Source organism: Calonectris borealis, chromosome 13, assembly GCF_964195595.1.
Source record: "Calonectris borealis chromosome 13, bCalBor7.hap1.2, whole genome shotgun sequence".
Lineage (NCBI taxonomy): Eukaryota > Metazoa > Chordata > Aves > Procellariiformes > Procellariidae > Calonectris > Calonectris borealis.
This window is the reverse complement of record NC_134324.1, coordinates 140539-157653: the sequence shown is the minus strand read 5'-3', so window position 1 is coordinate 157653 and position 17115 is coordinate 140539. Positions and strand designations below refer to the sequence as shown.

General features: G+C 45.4%; 1 protein-coding gene and 1 long non-coding RNA gene across 2 annotated transcripts; one reads left to right on the top strand and one right to left on the bottom strand.

Annotated features, from left to right (window-relative positions):
• Nucleotides 1-9610: 9610 nt before the first annotated feature.
• LOC142087486 (uncharacterized) lies at nt 9611-11629 on the top strand. Its single transcript, XR_012675462.1, has 3 exons — nt 9611-9882; nt 10306-10441; nt 10832-11629. It is a non-coding gene; the product is annotated as an uncharacterized LOC142087486 (long non-coding RNA).
• Nucleotides 11630-11676: 47 nt separating this feature from the next.
• Nucleotides 11677-16610, bottom strand: LOC142087485 (voltage-gated potassium channel KCNC1-like). Its single transcript, XM_075161788.1, has 3 exons — nt 16520-16610; nt 14197-14734; nt 11677-13595 (listed from the first exon to the last, which is right to left on the bottom strand). The coding sequence occupies exons 2-3, from the start codon at nt 14686-14688 to the stop codon at nt 12804-12806; spliced, it is 1284 nt and encodes a 427-aa protein (XP_075017889.1). The 5' UTR covers nt 14689-14734; nt 16520-16610; the 3' UTR covers nt 11677-12803.
• Nucleotides 16611-17115: the final 505 nt, after the last annotated feature.

Genomic DNA, 17115 nt, shown 5'->3' with positions numbered 1-17115 from the left:
AATCTTCTCTCTACACCACTTCATATTTGTCATAAGGGATGAAGTATTCTCATAAATCCCAAGCATACTACATCACAGTACTGTGCCATTTTATCTTTGTCATACTCAGGAAACATGGCATCACATCATGCCATAAAACCAAAATGGGAAATGTTTAGCATCAAAGGCTAGCTGTCAAAAATCATGTGACACTAACCTGCCCTGCCGAGAACTGAAGCAGCCTGCCGTGCGCAGGCAGCGAAGCACAAAGTGAAGAGCAGTCTTGTGTAGGCAAGCCATTCCTGTACTGTGGGAATGAAACAGGAGAGACTCAGCACATGACCCAAACTTTCTCCTGCACAAACAAGGATCAATATCCTAGAAACACACAAGACAGCGTCTCAGATGAACATTCACACCACACAAAGCTCCACAACCACCTCCCCCCCCCCCCAGAACTGCAATCATCCATCTATCGCCAGGTACTCAGCCCTGCTGCTGGCTCCCCTGTCGTTTAGCGGCCACGTGTTTTCATATGACTCAGCAAAAATCCCAGAGACAGAATAACTGCACACTAGGTCTGGCAAATGCATTGCTTAGAAGAAGGAACTCCCCTCCTCGCCTCCATTGCCAAGCCCACCCGAGAACCTCAGCACTCTGATGAGATACAGAATAATAAAAGTTAATTCAAGGCCTCGACACCCCACAGCTATCACAGTGGTATCTGAGCAATTTGCTCTCCTGGTACCTCGCTCACTGCAGAGCTGGGCATAAATACACAGGTTCCTGATGCTGTCATCAGAACCTAGCCCTTGATGTCATTGGATGCTGGGTCCTGACATTGTGCATAAACTTAAGTTCGCTTCAGTTCCCAGTGCTGCACCCTGCAGCATTGGGAATGAAGAGCAAACTACTTAATGAGTGATAATCATCTTGTATATATAGCTTTGGAAAGAGCTCAGCATGGTGAAGAATTGAATGGCTTGGTTCTCCTATCCAAAAATAGCTCATGGGGAGCAACCCACTTTTGTATTCCAGTAAGTCCAAGTGAGAGTAATAACAGCAAAACTTACACGTAGTTGTTATTTTTTGTCCAGTAAACTGCAAAACCATTCTGTTTGTTTTTAATGTCAATCCCAAGTGTGCTTTATTTACTAGACTTGCTTGTATCATTCTTCTTTAGGCTGACTTTCTTCAGACTTTTCAAGTCTACTTTATGGTAAGACAAATCTGATTTTTTGATACTATTTGGAGGTATGGGATTGGTTTAAGTCCACATTAAGAGAATGTATTCTATTCCGTAAGGTAGTGGTTCATTTAATCTCAGTGCCTCAGTTTCCTTACATATAACATGAAAACACTAATTTCTCCTGTTTCAAGAACAAAAAGGTATTGATGTTTGCCAAGCAGTTAGCAGGTGTGCAAGGGAGGGTATAAGTCAAAATGATTACAAATACAGCACTGTATTTATGGAGTTTGTTACCTTGCGTAGGAAAAAACAAATTTTGCAGATATCCCACTGTCGTCTATCTGAAAGGCTGCCCAAAGAGATTGTAGCTGAAGGGTGTGGTGTAGAATCAGCCTAGTTATTATCCCTCTCAGAAAAGTTATGAGAGCCCATCCCTGTGAACCTGATTCTCTTCTTCCTTACAGTGGTGCAGACTGAGTGCAGTGATTCAGGATTAACAGTAACTGAGACACAAATCTGACCCCTTGGGTCAAATTCCAGGATAGTTCGTGTATCCAGGCTCTTCGCTTTCTGGGTAAATGTCTCTATTGATTTGATGCCCAGGAAAGGAGGAAGAACATTTCACTGGCAATCTCTGCTATATTGAGGGCTAGCTTCACCTTTCAAAATTATCAAATTAGTTCCATATTGGACTGTTTTATATAATACAGCTTTTGACTTAACCATCTTGTTTGTAGAGTGACTTGGAATAAAAGTGGGTACTATAAAAAGTGGATGTCTGGGAACAATGAACCGATGTGATTTTGGTGAGGGGCTCCCCTGTGCTTGTCCTCAGCTAAAAGCATTTCTTATATTTCAGTTCTGCTTCTAAAGTAACCATGGTTCAAGGCATCAATATTTCATGAGGCATAAACAGTTCCCCTTTAGGAAAAGTAAAAGCAGTTTTTCCTGTTTGTGAAATTTCCACGTTGCCAAGAACATGAAAGCTTTCGAAATCCTATCTTTGCTGCTTGCAGAGCTTCACTGCCTTATAGGGTCTGAATCCCCTGGATTCACACTGGGGGCGGGCTGGGAATGCTGGCTTTTCCTCCTTCTGGGTGATTCTGGGAGGCCCGCAAATGATGTCATGGTACATTTTAGGCTACAATAACAGGAAATCATCAAGTGTTTACACTGGCAGACTGGGCTGTGATGTGATTTTCCTCCTCTTCCTCTCCTCCCCCCCACCCACCTCGCCCCTGCCATTGACTTCCTTGATATATCTGCTTCCTCCGATTAAAATACTACAAGGTGACAACACTGAAGGAGGAAAAAGGAAAATGGGGGAGGGAGACAGAAAGGCATATTTTAAAAGGATGATTTCCTTGCATCACTCGCCCAGAGCACAATCCCCCCGCTGGCCCCACGCGCGCTGTGTTAGCACAGCAGCCCAGACACAGTCAGAAACGTGGCCTGCTGAGGCACTGGAGGATGTACCTCTCCAAGCTGCAGAGACGAAAAAGAAATCTCCCCTCCCTAGCACAAATGAGTCACAAAAGAGATCTCCCTGGCAAAGTTCTGCTTCTGAATTTCCCCGTGGCTGGGGAAGCTCTGCCACACAGGCACATCTGAAAATATATGGCATAGGCTGATGGACCCCAAGGAGGAGGAGGCCACACTTTCAGGGCTTGGGTCAGAGGAAGGATGCAAGTGAACTTTACCCAGAGACTGTGCCACAATTTGAGGCCAACATCAGGTTTCAGCCAGGGTGAGTGAAGGTGCTGGGGTTGGGCTGGGTTTCAGGCACTGCTTGGACCAGGGATGCACAGCATGAATGTTAGATATTCTGTCCTTTCCAGCCTGCTAACATGGAGGGAAGAAGGAGGAAGATGTAAGGAAGTATCTGGAAGTCAAGGGATTCCAATGAGGAAAAACAGGAGCATTGCTAGACTAATTGGCTTTGGGGCAGTTCATGTTTCCCTGAAGGATACCATGGCTCTGTTCAGCACATTTAGAAATTGCAAATCTCCAGTCCATAAAGCTCAAGAGCAGAAAGACAGGAAAACCTTTTAGAAAAAAATAGAGGCAGAGGCACTTACACCCTGCATCTATGCTGCAAGTGTAAAGTGCAATTTAGAGCAGTTAGCAGAAGGAACAGGAACCACAAAGATGTGGTTTAAGTTACTCAAATACTTTTCTGTGGTCAGTGACAAGCTGATACAAACTGTATTAAAGCCGATGCTTCTATGTCCTCAATGTTATTACCAATGATGTTACTACCTGAGGCAGCTAATCAGGGCTGTGAGGAAGCTGATTTGTGGTTTTATAACATTTATGACATTTATAACATTTATGACGTTTATAACAAAAAAGGTATCCAAAATATTTTACGCTTCTACTCCAGAGAGCCAAAGCAGTGTAAAAAGGGAGAAAAACGCTTGTCTGACCAGCAGGAAAAAGAAGTCACTATAGGATGAAGAGGGTGTAAAGCACCCAGCTCACAAATCACACTAGAAATAATTCCCTCTCTTCCTGGCCACCTTGTCCCTCAGCTGAGTCTCTTACACCAGACTTCTCAGTCACTCTGGCTGCACATAGAAAATTTACTCCTCCACTAACAAACACACAAGATGAGAGCTTATCCTGCGTAGAGACAGCAGGTTCTGTGCCGCACGAGTTGGTCTGCCCACTGATAACATCCCCGGGCATCTGCTTTATAACATTTGGGAAGCTAAATGTTATATATTAAGTATACTTAATACAGTTCTATTGTATAAAATAGAAAACTAAGTATAAAATAGAAAATTAAGTATAAAATAGAAATGATAAACAATTGCTGAATAGCTATTTCAGTCCCTTTGAGTTTAGCTTTTGAGTGTCCCAACTCCATGCTCACTTTAAGTTTCAGAAGCCAGAAAGGCAGGATTTTTGAAGACCATCCCAGCAATGCTCACACATTCATTATCCTCCAGCATGGGTCTATCCTGGCCTGGAATAAATAGGAAGCTTTTGCCCCAAGCAGGTAGTTGGGATCTTAAGCCCACTTAAACATGTACTTCACTCCCAGACATGCTTAAAATGAAGCACAATCTCAAATGCTTTGCTGAATGAGGGGTGGAGGCTTTCCTCTCTTTAATAATCCCAAACACAAATTGTAAGGGTTTACCCACTGGTAAGTTGTGTGGACTAATTAGCTCATCCTTAGGAAGCACTTTAAAGATGAAGAGTCCTGTGCACTCTAATTATTATTATTAAATATACCTCCGAGGCAGCAATGTGAGAGAGAATTGTGCACTCTGTCACAAGATTTTTAACAGACAAAAAACAATGGCCTAAAACTACAACCTGATCTATGCTATGAAACCATACTGGCTGCCAAGAACCATGTGCATAGATATGGATATGATTCTTAACAGTGCTAACACGAGGGCACAGAGGGTCAACTTTGTGCGAGGCTGGAGCGAGGGAAGGATATTCACTCGTATTTTGCTCCCAGATAAATGGTGGGATGGAGATTTGTTTCAAAGAGACACAAGCAAGCAGTAGATCAAAGTCCACCTCACTACAACAGCCATGCCTCCTTCTTAAATAGTGACAAAGGTGGCCTCACTGGAGAATGACTTCTGCAGTTTGGCAACCAGGAGGGAGAGTGGCTGCAATTAAGGCCTTTGGTGGGGAATTATGAGAGAGAGTCACTCCTCACCAGTCTTCCTCCAATGCTCCTCTGCAGGCAGGAGTAGGCTGAAAGAAGGAAACTCAGAGTGTTGGATAGGAACGATATAGCCTTACCGCAAGCGGCTGTTTTTCCAGGCACAACCTTTAGTCTGAAAACAGGTTTGTTCAACATGTGGTAGCATCAGAGTGGTTACAAGCTGCCTGGCCACACCAAGTAGACAGGCCCCACACACACACCACACACTCTCCCATCATTCAGTCACCAAGGATTTTCCATCACTTCTTTGCAGACTTAGTGGATCTGAATGAAAACCTCTTCGGACAAGTGCAACAACATCAAATCTAAATATGTCCAGGAGAGCAGCGCTACAAATACACAGACACACAGCAAGGCAGAAATATCTGGAAGGGGCACTACTTGCACTTCAGTGAGCAAAAGTTTAATAGCATGACCAGTCAGTTAGAGAGTCAGTGTATCTCTTGAGGGTGCTTGTTCTTGAGTCCTGAGAAACATCCAGATTTGGGAACTTTCATTCACTTCCCACATATGTCAAATGCATTTGCTTTCTGTGAGTCAGAGCCTGGGGCTTCACCATCCGCAACTGAATTTCCCTTTGCTGCTGAGTCACTCTGCCCACAGACAGGCTGTGCAGATGCCCTGTGCAGATGCAGGCTGAATGATTGTGGGAGTGTGCTGCTGCACCAAACCCTACATTTTCCATACCCTGAGGGCCCAGGAAAGTCACTGCCCTCACTGGCACAACAAACTCTAACCAGCCACGGTGCTGGCAATATACAGGGTAGCCGCGAACATGGCTTGTTTCTCTGAAAGTGTCCTGAGCTGCATCAGTGGCCTTCTCATCCATTTCATGGGTACAGTAAGTCTGACATCCTATCCCTTCTGTGAACAGTATCCATCTTTGTAACAGCCTTTGTAGGAGAAGAGAGAAGCAGTGGATGGGGTTTGACCCTTCCCATAATGAAACACTTGACCAAGAGATTTCTGGCAAGGGGCTTATGGCTTCTTCGTCCCAGCCTTGGGCAGGTTGAGTCCAATAACTGCACCAAGTTCAAAGCACAGGGAGCATGGAGTTGTCACAACCCCAGGAAGCACAGCAGCAAGCACATGCTTTGGAGTATTTGGGGATGCTATGGAGTTAACATGGCTAAAACCACTGGAAATTCAGCCCATCGAGTGTAGACAATATTAAGAAAAGAGACTTAGAAGAGAGGGACAGGAGTACCGAACTTTTAACCGCTTGCACACTGTCACCGGCCGGGAAGCAAGTAGGAGTTAATATTATCTAACAGTGATGAATGGTCACTGCGAGTAGTCCTCTACCTCAGTTTGAATCCTGCTCACCTCATAAGTTCTGCAGCTGTGTCAGAAGACACAAGATCAAATCGCATCAGCTAATTTGCTCCCACTGTGGCAAATGGGGTAGGGAGATGGAGCATGAAAATAGCTGCAAATCAATGCAAGAAAAGGGTGTGGGACACAGCACACTTGGCTACCTTGGTCAGGCTTCCACTTGCAGTGGCAGCAAAGAACCTCACTTTGTGCAGTTACGCCTCAAAATCTTATTCAAGCAAGAAAACTGATAACCAGGATGGCTCATTTTGTCTTGCTGCAGGCAGCTTTATTCTTCCTCTATCTGCTGCTCCTGCTCTGTTGTCCTGCGAGTGGACAACGCTAGTCTGAAAGTGCTTGGCTGGGATGGGGAGCAGCCACAACACACTTCTTCAGAAACCTAGCTTGGAAACCACTCTCACACGGAAGTGCCAAAGGGTGTGGGGGTCTAGCGGAGACCTCATGACCACAAATTTATTTATCATGCAGGGCATCAGAAACAGCTTGGTCCTTGACCCATTGTGAGACAATTTGTGTTAAATACTTTATTTTTAAGTGAAAGAGGAAAGAGTTTTGGAATAGGGTAAGGAAACAAGATTGGGGGTGAATGTAGCAACCTTGGAAGATAGTGACTTCTAAGCACAAAGTGCATGGCATGGCTGGTTAAGGAAACCACCCACCTAAAAATCATGTCTGGGAGTCCAATACAATCCATCTCCATTCCATTGCTCTCATCGACTCCTAGATCACCTGTGGCCTGAGACCTGACTCCCTGCTCCCACCCAAACACTGCAAAAGAGATTGAAAGCTGATCAGAGGCTACAGTTACCAGCTCCCCAGCAGGGCCAAAGGAGCAGGTCATAAGCATGGATAAGCCTCAGTACCTTCCTTTATTGGGCTGCGCTGGAGTCATCAGGGAAATGTCCCACAAACTGCTGTTATGGTGGATAACACCAGCAGGCAGCAATGCTTTTCCCTTACCACAACTCCTCGCAGTGGTCCTCTCGCTTGGGAAATCTGCAGCTAAAAGGCTCCACAAGAGAGAGAGAAGCGTGGTCTAGAGAGGGGAAGGGGCTCTTGTCTCCTTTGGCAAAGCCGTATTGCCAAGAACAGGCCCCTTTTCCCCATCACTTTTGCACTGTGTGAAGCTGTGTTGATGATTCCCAGTGACAAGCAACTCCTCATCCTTCCACACTGGGGAGCACTGGAAACATGAAAAGAGGGGGAGCTATATCTATTCCATGCTGATTCAGAGGTCAGCACAACTTAGCAGCACTGGTCAGCATACACACGGGAATTTTCTGCTGGGAAATCCTAAGCTGTTTTGCACGAATGTGTTCTTTTTACTGATATTTTCATGAAAGAAGTCAAAAGTGCTTTTTGTCATCTGATTTAGTTTTAGGTAGTCCTGTGAGGAGCAGGGAGTTGGACTCGATAATCCTTATGGGTCCCTTCCCACTTGAGATGATTCTATGATTCTGTGATTCTATGATTCTGCAAAAAGTGGTTTTTTTACTTTTGGATCAATAAAGATGGAAGGATTTTGATGAGCTAGAAATGCCTCATTACATCTTTCTTATTTTGGACATTACATCTGTGTTAATACATTATTGTGTTTGCATGTTAAACACATACAGACGTTTTCTCTTGTTTTGCATTTATTGCAATCAAGTGGTTTTACCGAATCAAAATGAGACAATTTGGTATTCTCAAAGTGATTGCTTCACTCCGGACCTACCTGGTGCTCACTGGACGGTGTGACCCTGGCAACTGTCACTGGACGTGATCCTAATCCTGGTCTGCAGATTCACTTCTTATCACCACAAATTTGCCTCGTGATGAGGAGCCTGTCTTGGCTGAATCTGGCTGCCATCTCTGGGTCTGCCCTGTTCACCCCGCCTCACTTGGCACTTGTAGCTGGGTCCCGGCTGACAAGGACCTTGCTCTGGCAGTTGTGTTTTTGTGCTTGACTCCTGGCTCCCTGACCCTTCAGGAGCCTCTGGCCCCCACTGCACCCTGACAATCTGATTCTTAAGAGAGATCCAGGTTTTGACTTTTTATTTTGATTCAAAATAAAAGCACATTACCAACTGCTGGGATCCCATCTGGGATGGGAATCCTGACAAAGTCCACTTTCACTGTACATGAAAAACTTACCTGAATCCCATTTGGGTAGTTAATACTGTAGCAAAGAACATCTTGTAATGTCCAATGCTCCAGCGACTGGGAAGCTGAAGGTTCGGGTGGGGGCAGTGCACTGATGTAAAATGGCAGCAGTTTCTCTTGCTCTCTGTTGTGCATCCCGGCCTTCTCAATACCGAAATCTGCCACAGGCTCTTTCACAGTCCGCTGTCAAAGCTCGTACCCTCTCCCCTTTTTTCAGGAAGAGCCTGCCATGCCCTCTGTAAGGATTGTGTGTCCGTGGCCCAGCTAGGAAAAACGTGACGGCCGTGCAGCCAGGCTGACATGAACAGCCTGTGCTGGGAAAGCATCTCCGCCGTGATTTCTAGCTCCAGGACTCATCGAAGTCCGATGGCTAAGTGTGCTGCACCCAGCTAGGGGCGGATGAGCTTGCGCGTCGAGGATGGTTTCACCCTTGTGCTTACCTCCACCCGGGAGCAGGGCCTCCTCCCTTGCCTTCGTCCCGCTGCCCCGGCACGGCGGGCTCAGAGAGGGCCTGCCCGGCGCCGCGCGGTGGTCTCGGGAGGGGAGCACGTGCTCAGCCACAACTGCACTGGGTGCCGGTAGCAGGGGGCTGCAGGGGGTCCTCTGCGAGCGGAGGCCGGGGGCCGCCCTGTGCCAGACACAGCCGGCCCCAGCCGGCCCCAGCCGGCCCCAGCCGGCCCGCGGCAGGGCACAGCTGAGCCTGCCAGCCAAGCGGGTGGTGGGAGGGGGTAGAAGAGTCAGGAGGGAGGAGTGACTTTGAGCCCAGAAAAAACAGGGAGGGGAAGGTGTTGGTTGGATTTTTGGTTTTGTTTCTCACTATCTGAATCTATTTTAATTGGTAGTAATCTAATTTTCCCCAAGTTGAGTCTGTTTTGCCTGTGACGGTAATTGGTAAGTGATCCCCCTGCCTTTATCTCCACCGACAAGCTTTTCCATCTTACCTTCTCTCTCCGTCCTGTTGAGGAGGGGAGTGAGAAGGCGGCTGCGTGGGCATCTGGCTGCTGGCTGGGGTCAACCCGCTGCAGTGACACACGTCGTTGACCGGTCCCAGACAGGCTATATAGCACGTGGTCAAATTGTCTGCCGCGTGCTTAACTGTGGCATTAGCGATTAGCAATGCGGCAAAAGCGTGTCCTGCTGCCCGCGCCACCCAAGCAGAAGAGCTTGGCCAAGATGCTGTGACTGCTCAGGCCGTCCCTCTTTATTCCACTCTAGGGCGGGGGCTGAGGTGACTTTGCAGGCACCAACCCACAAGATGGTCTTAAGAGCAAGCTAGACCCATGCTTTACTGACCACATAGACTCGGATGCCCTCAGAGGCCCAGACTGGGGAGGCCTGAAGGCCCGAAGGAGCTTGGATTCAAGAGCAGATGTTTTGACTGCCAGGGCAGTTCCACACGTGGATGTCAGTGAAACCAGAGTAGCACTGCCACTCCTCACTGCTGGAGTTGAATTAGTCCTGCATCCATACATATGCCACAGCTTGGACACCTATCTAGTTTGGGGTGAAGGCGGACATCAGGAGGTATTAAACTTTGAAAACTGTAAGTACTGTAAGTACTGTAAGTAAGAAACCACTTTCTGTTCGCATTCAGGTGATCCAGCTGACCTTGTGGCAACGGGCTGGGCAAATAACAGGACCGTCTATCTTGGCAACACCTCTATCTTGGAGGAACTTCTCTTTGCTTTGAGGCATATGTGAAACACACCCTAAGGATTAGAGAAGTCACAAGTACTTTAGAGTCTCCTGCAGGACAGTCTGTGATCTATGTCCTTCCATTTCAACACAGTTGCCTTCTGGTGTTTTCACAAATGACAGCTATAACTTAAATGGGTTTTTGAAAACCACTAATCTTATTTTCAGCCCCGAGATATCTGTTCTCCAAGCCTTCAAATCCCTAACCCAAGCATGGAGATAGTTTTATGATTTATGTATTACTAATATACAGAAAGCTCTTTTTCCACAGTATCTTCTGGTGACTGGACAAAGAGGCAACTCTAGCATGTAGCCAAGATAATAATTTCTGTCTTTGGCACTTTGAAACTCGGCTGGATGATTATTCTCTGGCGTGAATTATATCATTCATTGCACTGTTGTCTAAGGTAAATGTATTTTTAAGTCATTGTTTTCCTTATATATATATAGCACTTTGACTCTCAGAAAATGAGACTCTTTCCCCAAGGATACATAACATCTACATTTCGAAGATCATGAGCAAGGCATTGAAATCCAACTAAAGCTTGGCAACACTTTGTACATGATGATTTTCCATATACTGCTCTTTAACAGAACAACTGTTGATCTAGCCAGTTCCACTTGCCACCAAGTCCATGCAGGTTTTTTGAGCTTACAGTACATATTCTTCCTCTGATAAAACCCGTGCTGAGTTCTCAGCAGGGTTAGATCCTTTGATCCGGAGGAACTACAGTTCCTCTGTCACATCGACATCGGCTTGATGTTGCTGCTGTAACTTCTGTTTTTATGACCAACAGGAGTGGACACTAACTGATGTGACAGGAACGTACATTTGGACCTAAATGGAGTCGTGCTGCAGAGAGCAGTGTAATACCCTGTTCTGATGTTCACATCATGCTTCCTGTGCAGAAATGGGACTGCCATGTGCATTTAGAGAGCACCCTCTTCTGGGGGCAGCAGTGAAGGCTGCTCCCTTCAATTACAGAAAATCTGTCTCCCGTGAAGCATCTGCTGAAAAACGGATGTACACCAACAGAGCTGGCTAAACAAAGAAATAAGCACTGCAGCATTCTGAACCACCTCCTAACTTCGCAGCCAGTAAGACCTAACTGTTCCAGTGGATTTGACTTGGAGTCTTAAAATGGGGTCATGGCCTATGATTATATCGTGGACCCTTTCCTAGACTGGGGAAAACTCAAGAAGGGACCTGGTAAATCTCTGTTAAACTGTTGCAATTTATATGAATTTCCAAGAAGGTGATATATGTCCACAGAAAACATAGCACCACTTCAATCTAATTAAGAAAAATTCCTATGCACCAGCATGCATCCTGCTCACCCCCTCCACTCTATGAATAGCAAAGGTGCATGCAGGAGAACACCTAGACCTTCCTTCCACTGCCAGAGTGTCTCCAGCTTCTCATGTGCTTTGTGCCTGAAATGTTTGCAGTGTTTTTTCCTTCTCTTTAGACAAAAACTAATTCACTGTAATTGCATTGGAATAGAGGGAAGTTACTTGGTGTTTCAATAAAAATAAAGCAGCCTTAAAATGCTATCCTGAACAGAAAAATCATAGTGACAGACAAAACTTAATCAAAGTTGCAATTAAAATACAGCCTTAATGAAATTTAAATACATAAATGTTATTGTATACAGAATTTTTTACTTACTAAACAAAATAATATTAGCACATCATCCTGCTATATAAACAATGGGATGTGGTTTTTTTTCATACCTCAACAATATTTGTTATTTCAAAATTAAACATAGGTAATAATTAAGACTATCCAGTTAAAAGATAAATATTCCTAGTTTATATCTATGCCTTAAGAAAGTAAATGACATTAGAATTATATTGAGTACTGTCGCTTATGTTCTTCCTTTTGAATAGCACAAACCATATAGATATTTTGGCTAATAGCTCGGTGACTTTGTTACATAAAAATCAAGAACTGTTGAAATGTGTTGATCCACTGGAAGTGTCCAATGAAATTTTGATCTCACTGAGGTCAAGGCCATTGACTTCAGCAGAGCCAAAAAGGATTTGCTGTTGGAGGGCTCCCTTGCTGCTACCCGAATGCCACAGCAATTCCTGTGAGCCCGCAAAGCAGGTTATCAATATCTTTTCCAACCTAAATGATTCTGTGATTCTATGATCAAACAGTGCTGGCTCTCAGGACCACAGATATTCAGTTCAGCCCGCTGCCGCCTTTACATCAATGTGTGAGTGCAGGCAAATCAGATGTACTGGCTTGTTTAGGTAAAATGAGGAAACAGAACACTGTTAAAAAAAGATATATCCATGCCTCCTCCTCCCTGTCAGAGCCAGACTGTGTACAAATCTTCTTTCCCAGCACGCAAAATGAGATTACGATCTGTCAGGTGGTGGAGGGCATAGCTAGCATCATGGGTTGTATGCCAGCTGAGGGAACATGCTGTGGCCCCAGGTAACGGAACTGGGCTATGTTGTGCAGATTCAGGCTATAATGCAGCATCACAGCCTGTCTCCAAACAGTTAGATGAGAGAGAGAAACTGTGGCATGTAAAAGAGCATGGGAGGAAGTACAATATGGGAAAGACCCATGGGATTCAACAGGTCTGATCAGTTGTATATCAAGTACTGCAACGTGAGGCCTCACCAATAGTTTGAAATATGCTAAGGCAGCAAGTAAATGCAGTAAGAACTATTTGCACTCCCTTCCCACCAAAGGGAATAAACCGTGCTGAATGTTTATTGCTAAAGGCAAAGGGGAATAGAGGTTCTGAAGTGTTAATGTTTCTTGCTTCTTTTCAGCTTCTGTTTGAAGATAGCAATGTCATAATAGCTTTTAAATTTCACCAGGAAAATGGGTATTGGGATGATAATAGTTAACAGGCCGAATATCGCAGCTAAGGCTGCCGTCACTTGGCCAACTGTAGTGAGAGGGAGAATATCTCCGTAGCCCACTGTAGTGAGTGTGATCAAAGCCCACCAGAAGCAAACAAGAATGTCAGTGAAGTGCAGCTCCCCTGTGTAGGAGGGATGGCTACCCAGCAACTCCCCATAGAAAAAGAGAGAGCCAAAGAAGAGGGTCTCAAAGGCCAAAATCATCAGCAGGATGCAAATCTCTCTAAGGATAGACTTGAGGGTGTAGCACAGAACCCTGAGGATCAGTGGCGTTTCTATCAGCTTGGATATCTTCAGGAGTTTGAAGAGATAGACAATGCGAACAAAGCCCAACCAAAGCCCCAGGCTTGGCTTTCTCTGAATCTGCCCCGCCACAAAGAGTTCAATATAAACTGGGAAGAGGGAGAGGAAGTCAGCCACATTCAGGGGATTTTGGAAGAACAACTTCTTGTCTGGGCAGAAACAAAATCGCACAGAGAACTCAAAAGTAAACCAGAGGACACAGAAAAGCTCCAGATGAAGCAAGTAGGCAGCCTGGTGGTAATAGGGTTCATGGTCATCGTGCGAGACCTCAGAAGAGCCAACAGAGGTGAAGAACTCAAATTGTGCCTTGGTCTCTTCGCAGAATATGATGACAATTCCAATGATGAACAGCAGAGAAACAAAAGCCAAGCACTGCAGAGGGATGAAAGGGCACACATGCAATTAGTCCAACAAACAAGTATCGTATAACCTCACTGCCCCACCACAACCCCAGGATCCTCTCCACAGCCACAGTACAATCCCAGACTAATCTTTCTCAAATCACCATTGTTTTGTTCACATGGAGTGCATTTTTCTCCTTCCAGATTTGAAAAATAATAGAGAAGATTGGAGTCAAAGAAAAAAACACCAGAACATCAGAGTTTGTAAGGAAGGGGAAATGTCTGACAGCTGGAGTAATGTGGACAGATTCACACTGAGGGCCTCTTCAGCACTAAATACTGGCTCCAGAAATACCACCAGCACAGAAAACATCCTCTGCAGCCTCTGACTTGCGTTTGTTGTCCTGCATGCCTGACATTTTAAAGAGGCACGGGGCATGCATTTTATACAGAGAACAGGGACAAGAGGAGGAGAGAAGAAGGAGGTGTCTGTTAATGAGAAGAGAGAATTTTATCTTCTTTTTTAATCTGGGACTCAAAGCATACTTATCAAAGCTATGAACCCATTAGCATTTTTCATAGACCCGCTCCAAAGGACACAGGCTGTGTCCATCTCCACATATGGACATTACCTTCGCACCGAAAGAGGAAAAGGGTTTTTCAAATATAGACCAAATCTTTGGCTGCCACCTGGTTCGCCAGCTGAAATCCCTTCTTTCTGTCTGGACTATGAGGCACTGGTCATCAGTCTGTTCATTTTCATCCCAAATGTTAAACTCCTCTGGCTGCACCTCTTTGTTATTCAGCTTCAGCCAGCAGCAGGATGCTAGCTGTGTCTCATTTATTTCCCAGAAAGCCAGCTCTTCTTCTAAGATTGACCTACAGGTATCAATGGGGCAGTGGAAATGTTTGGTCCTATAATAGTTCAACACGTAGCTGAAGATCTCAGCGCTCCTATCAAAAAAGAACTCTTTGGTGGTGGGATCATAGTCGTAGATGCTTGGGGCATGGGGCTCTGTTAGGCTGCAGAGCTTGGTCCCTGGGAAGGTCCGGAGGGTGCTGCTGTATGTCTCATATCTGACTCCCCCAATATTCAGGATGATTTTTTCCTTGGAGCCTTCCATCTGTGAGGGAGGAGGGAGGTGCAAGTCTTCATAGGCTCTTGTTTATCTTCAGTCAAAAAGAGAAGAACACAAATTAAAAGAGGTAACGAAAGTTTTGGAGCAGAAAGGTTTTCCAGGGTGCCTCAATCCACTGCTTTTAAAGCACATTTTGTACCTGAAACCTGCATCTCCTCTAGGGAGGAATGCACTTCTGCCACTCCTCATCATGTTCAGTGCCTGTTCCTAGACTCTGCTCCATGGCCATATTGCCTGAGCACTTTTCAGGAGATGCATTAAACAAAATGGCAAACATCTGGTTTGCATTGTGCTCTCTCAGCTTCTCCCCCTGGGGACAGAGCACACAGCCCAGAGTTTGTTTCACCATGTTTGTTCATATACTGTAGAGAATCATTGCAATAAACTTATTTGAGGTAAAGTTCTCATTCCCAAGACTCCTTCCACTATCTCTCCCCTCGTCTAGTTCTTCTATCTCCGTCCCCAATTTCTTTCTCCACAAGCAGTTTCTTGCATGTGCCAAAGAAGTAAAACAGTCATCAACAGCTTATTCTCCAAACAAGTCTTTAAACATCATGTCCTGTGTTGAGCCTGGCATAACAAGTTTCACAAGAGATGCTGCTGACTGGTGGGAACATTTAGGTTGTCTGAGTTAGGCTTTTTCTTTGAGTCTTCCCTGTAGAGAGTCCCACTGAGCCAAATGACCTTTCCCTTTGCAGGAAGCTGCTCCTTACCTGGAATCCATATGCAGCATTCCTGGACTAGCTAGAAATGCAAAACTATATACTGCCTCCTCCTTCAGGGCTGGCTGACATCTCAGAAAGCACCAGAACCTGCTGCCAAGGCCTCTGGCATTGGAAAGCATGTTCAGTTCCTTATTTCCTGTAATACATCCCCTGCTTTGCTCTTCAAAATCCAACATACCTGGAAGAAAGTCGAGCCCTGCTTTATGAATATTATTCTGAAAGGGGAGGGAAACCAAGGATCTCTGTAGCCTCAGGAGCACGTAGGAGAGGTGCAGAATAGGGGCAGGATGTTCTTGAGAAAGTGACTCGGGCTGTCTTTCACCCACATGTATCCACTTCTGACTGTCTGTACCCCTCCATTTCCTCTCCTCCATTCCTACACATTTCCATCCAACCTTCTCTTAGCCCTTCTCTTCTTGTAACAGGGTGAGCCTGTCTGTCTTTCCTGCTTTGACTCTCTTACCCAGAGATGGCTGCTCAGTGTGCTGAGACCACGCACACAGGAATTCCTGTTGTCCCTCCTCCCTTTTCTGCAGAAAGTGCTGAGCATGGGAGTCACAGGTCACTTCTGCAACAAACCTTTCCATCCAGGATCAGCAGGAAAACAAGCTCTGCACCAGGGGAGACTCCCAGAAGTAAAGAACTACATACAGCACCTCATTCAGCTTTATCAGAAAAGGCTGGAAGCCGCAGCTTGGTCACACACTCATGGCACAAGAGAATTACTGCCCATCTGCTGACCTTGACAATCCCAACGTATGTAAGGCTTGATGCAGCTTTACCCTAAAACTTCCACTAACTTCAAAGAGAGCAGGATTGAGCATAAGGACTAAAAGTGTGCAGGCATTGCTTAGTACTTGCTGCACAGGAATCCACGCAGCAGGACTGTAAGCAGGTTAGTTTAATTCAGCACTCGACAAATCTGGAGTTACGTTATTGGCCTCTGTTGCCTAGCTCTCTAAAGAGCATAGTGATTTTTGAGATCCCAGCTAAACTTGCCTTTATCTGCTTAGAATGCCAGATACCTCTTGCTCAAACATAACAATCCCCATGTGAGAAATGAGCCAAGAAGTGCCGTTTCATATTCTTACCTTGGTGCTATTGCAGCAACTCTGCCACCAGAAGAAAGGAGAAGAGACTGGGAAGAACAGAGACAAATTCAGTGAAAACAGGATGTTCAATGGCTAGTCTCCAAAGCTCAAGTCTCACAGATGCCAGAAAACAAAACCAGCCAATAGCACTGAAAAGATGCAGAGGCCCCTCTCCCTTCTTCTCTGCCCTATCAGCAGTCGCGCTCCCCACTCCAGGAGGAACACTCAAACAAGAAGGCAACCACTGCCAGGCCAGATATGCTCTGACTGCTCTGCCACCCGCTGCTCTACTAACAATCTCAAAGGGCCATGGTGTTTGGGAAATATATGGAGCTCAAATCTCTTGGGACCAGTTAGAGATTAAAGTACCAAGCCACAGAAAGGCAGACAGAGCATGGCTCTTTCTTGGCTGTGCCTCATTCAAGTTTGAGTTGAAAAATAGTGTAGAAAACAACAGGAGCAAACAAACAAACAGAAAACCACCTGACCTCCCATCTTCTTGTCACACTCTCTCCTTTTTTGGTTTAAAGGGCTTTTTCTTCATTTCTGGATGACCCAAAGCTTAATCTTTTGCAACCACTGATTTTAAATGCATT

Excerpts from the sequence above, each read along its gene's own strand:
- LOC142087485 (XM_075161788.1), bottom strand. The coding sequence starts at position 14,688 with ATGGAAGGCTCCAAGGAAAAAATCATCCTGAATATTGGGGGAGTCAGA. Across the intron at positions 13,596-14,196 it reads TTTCCTCTTTCGGTGCGAAG|TGCTTGGCTTTTGTTTCTCT; the intron begins GTAATGTCCATA and ends ATCCCTCTGCAG.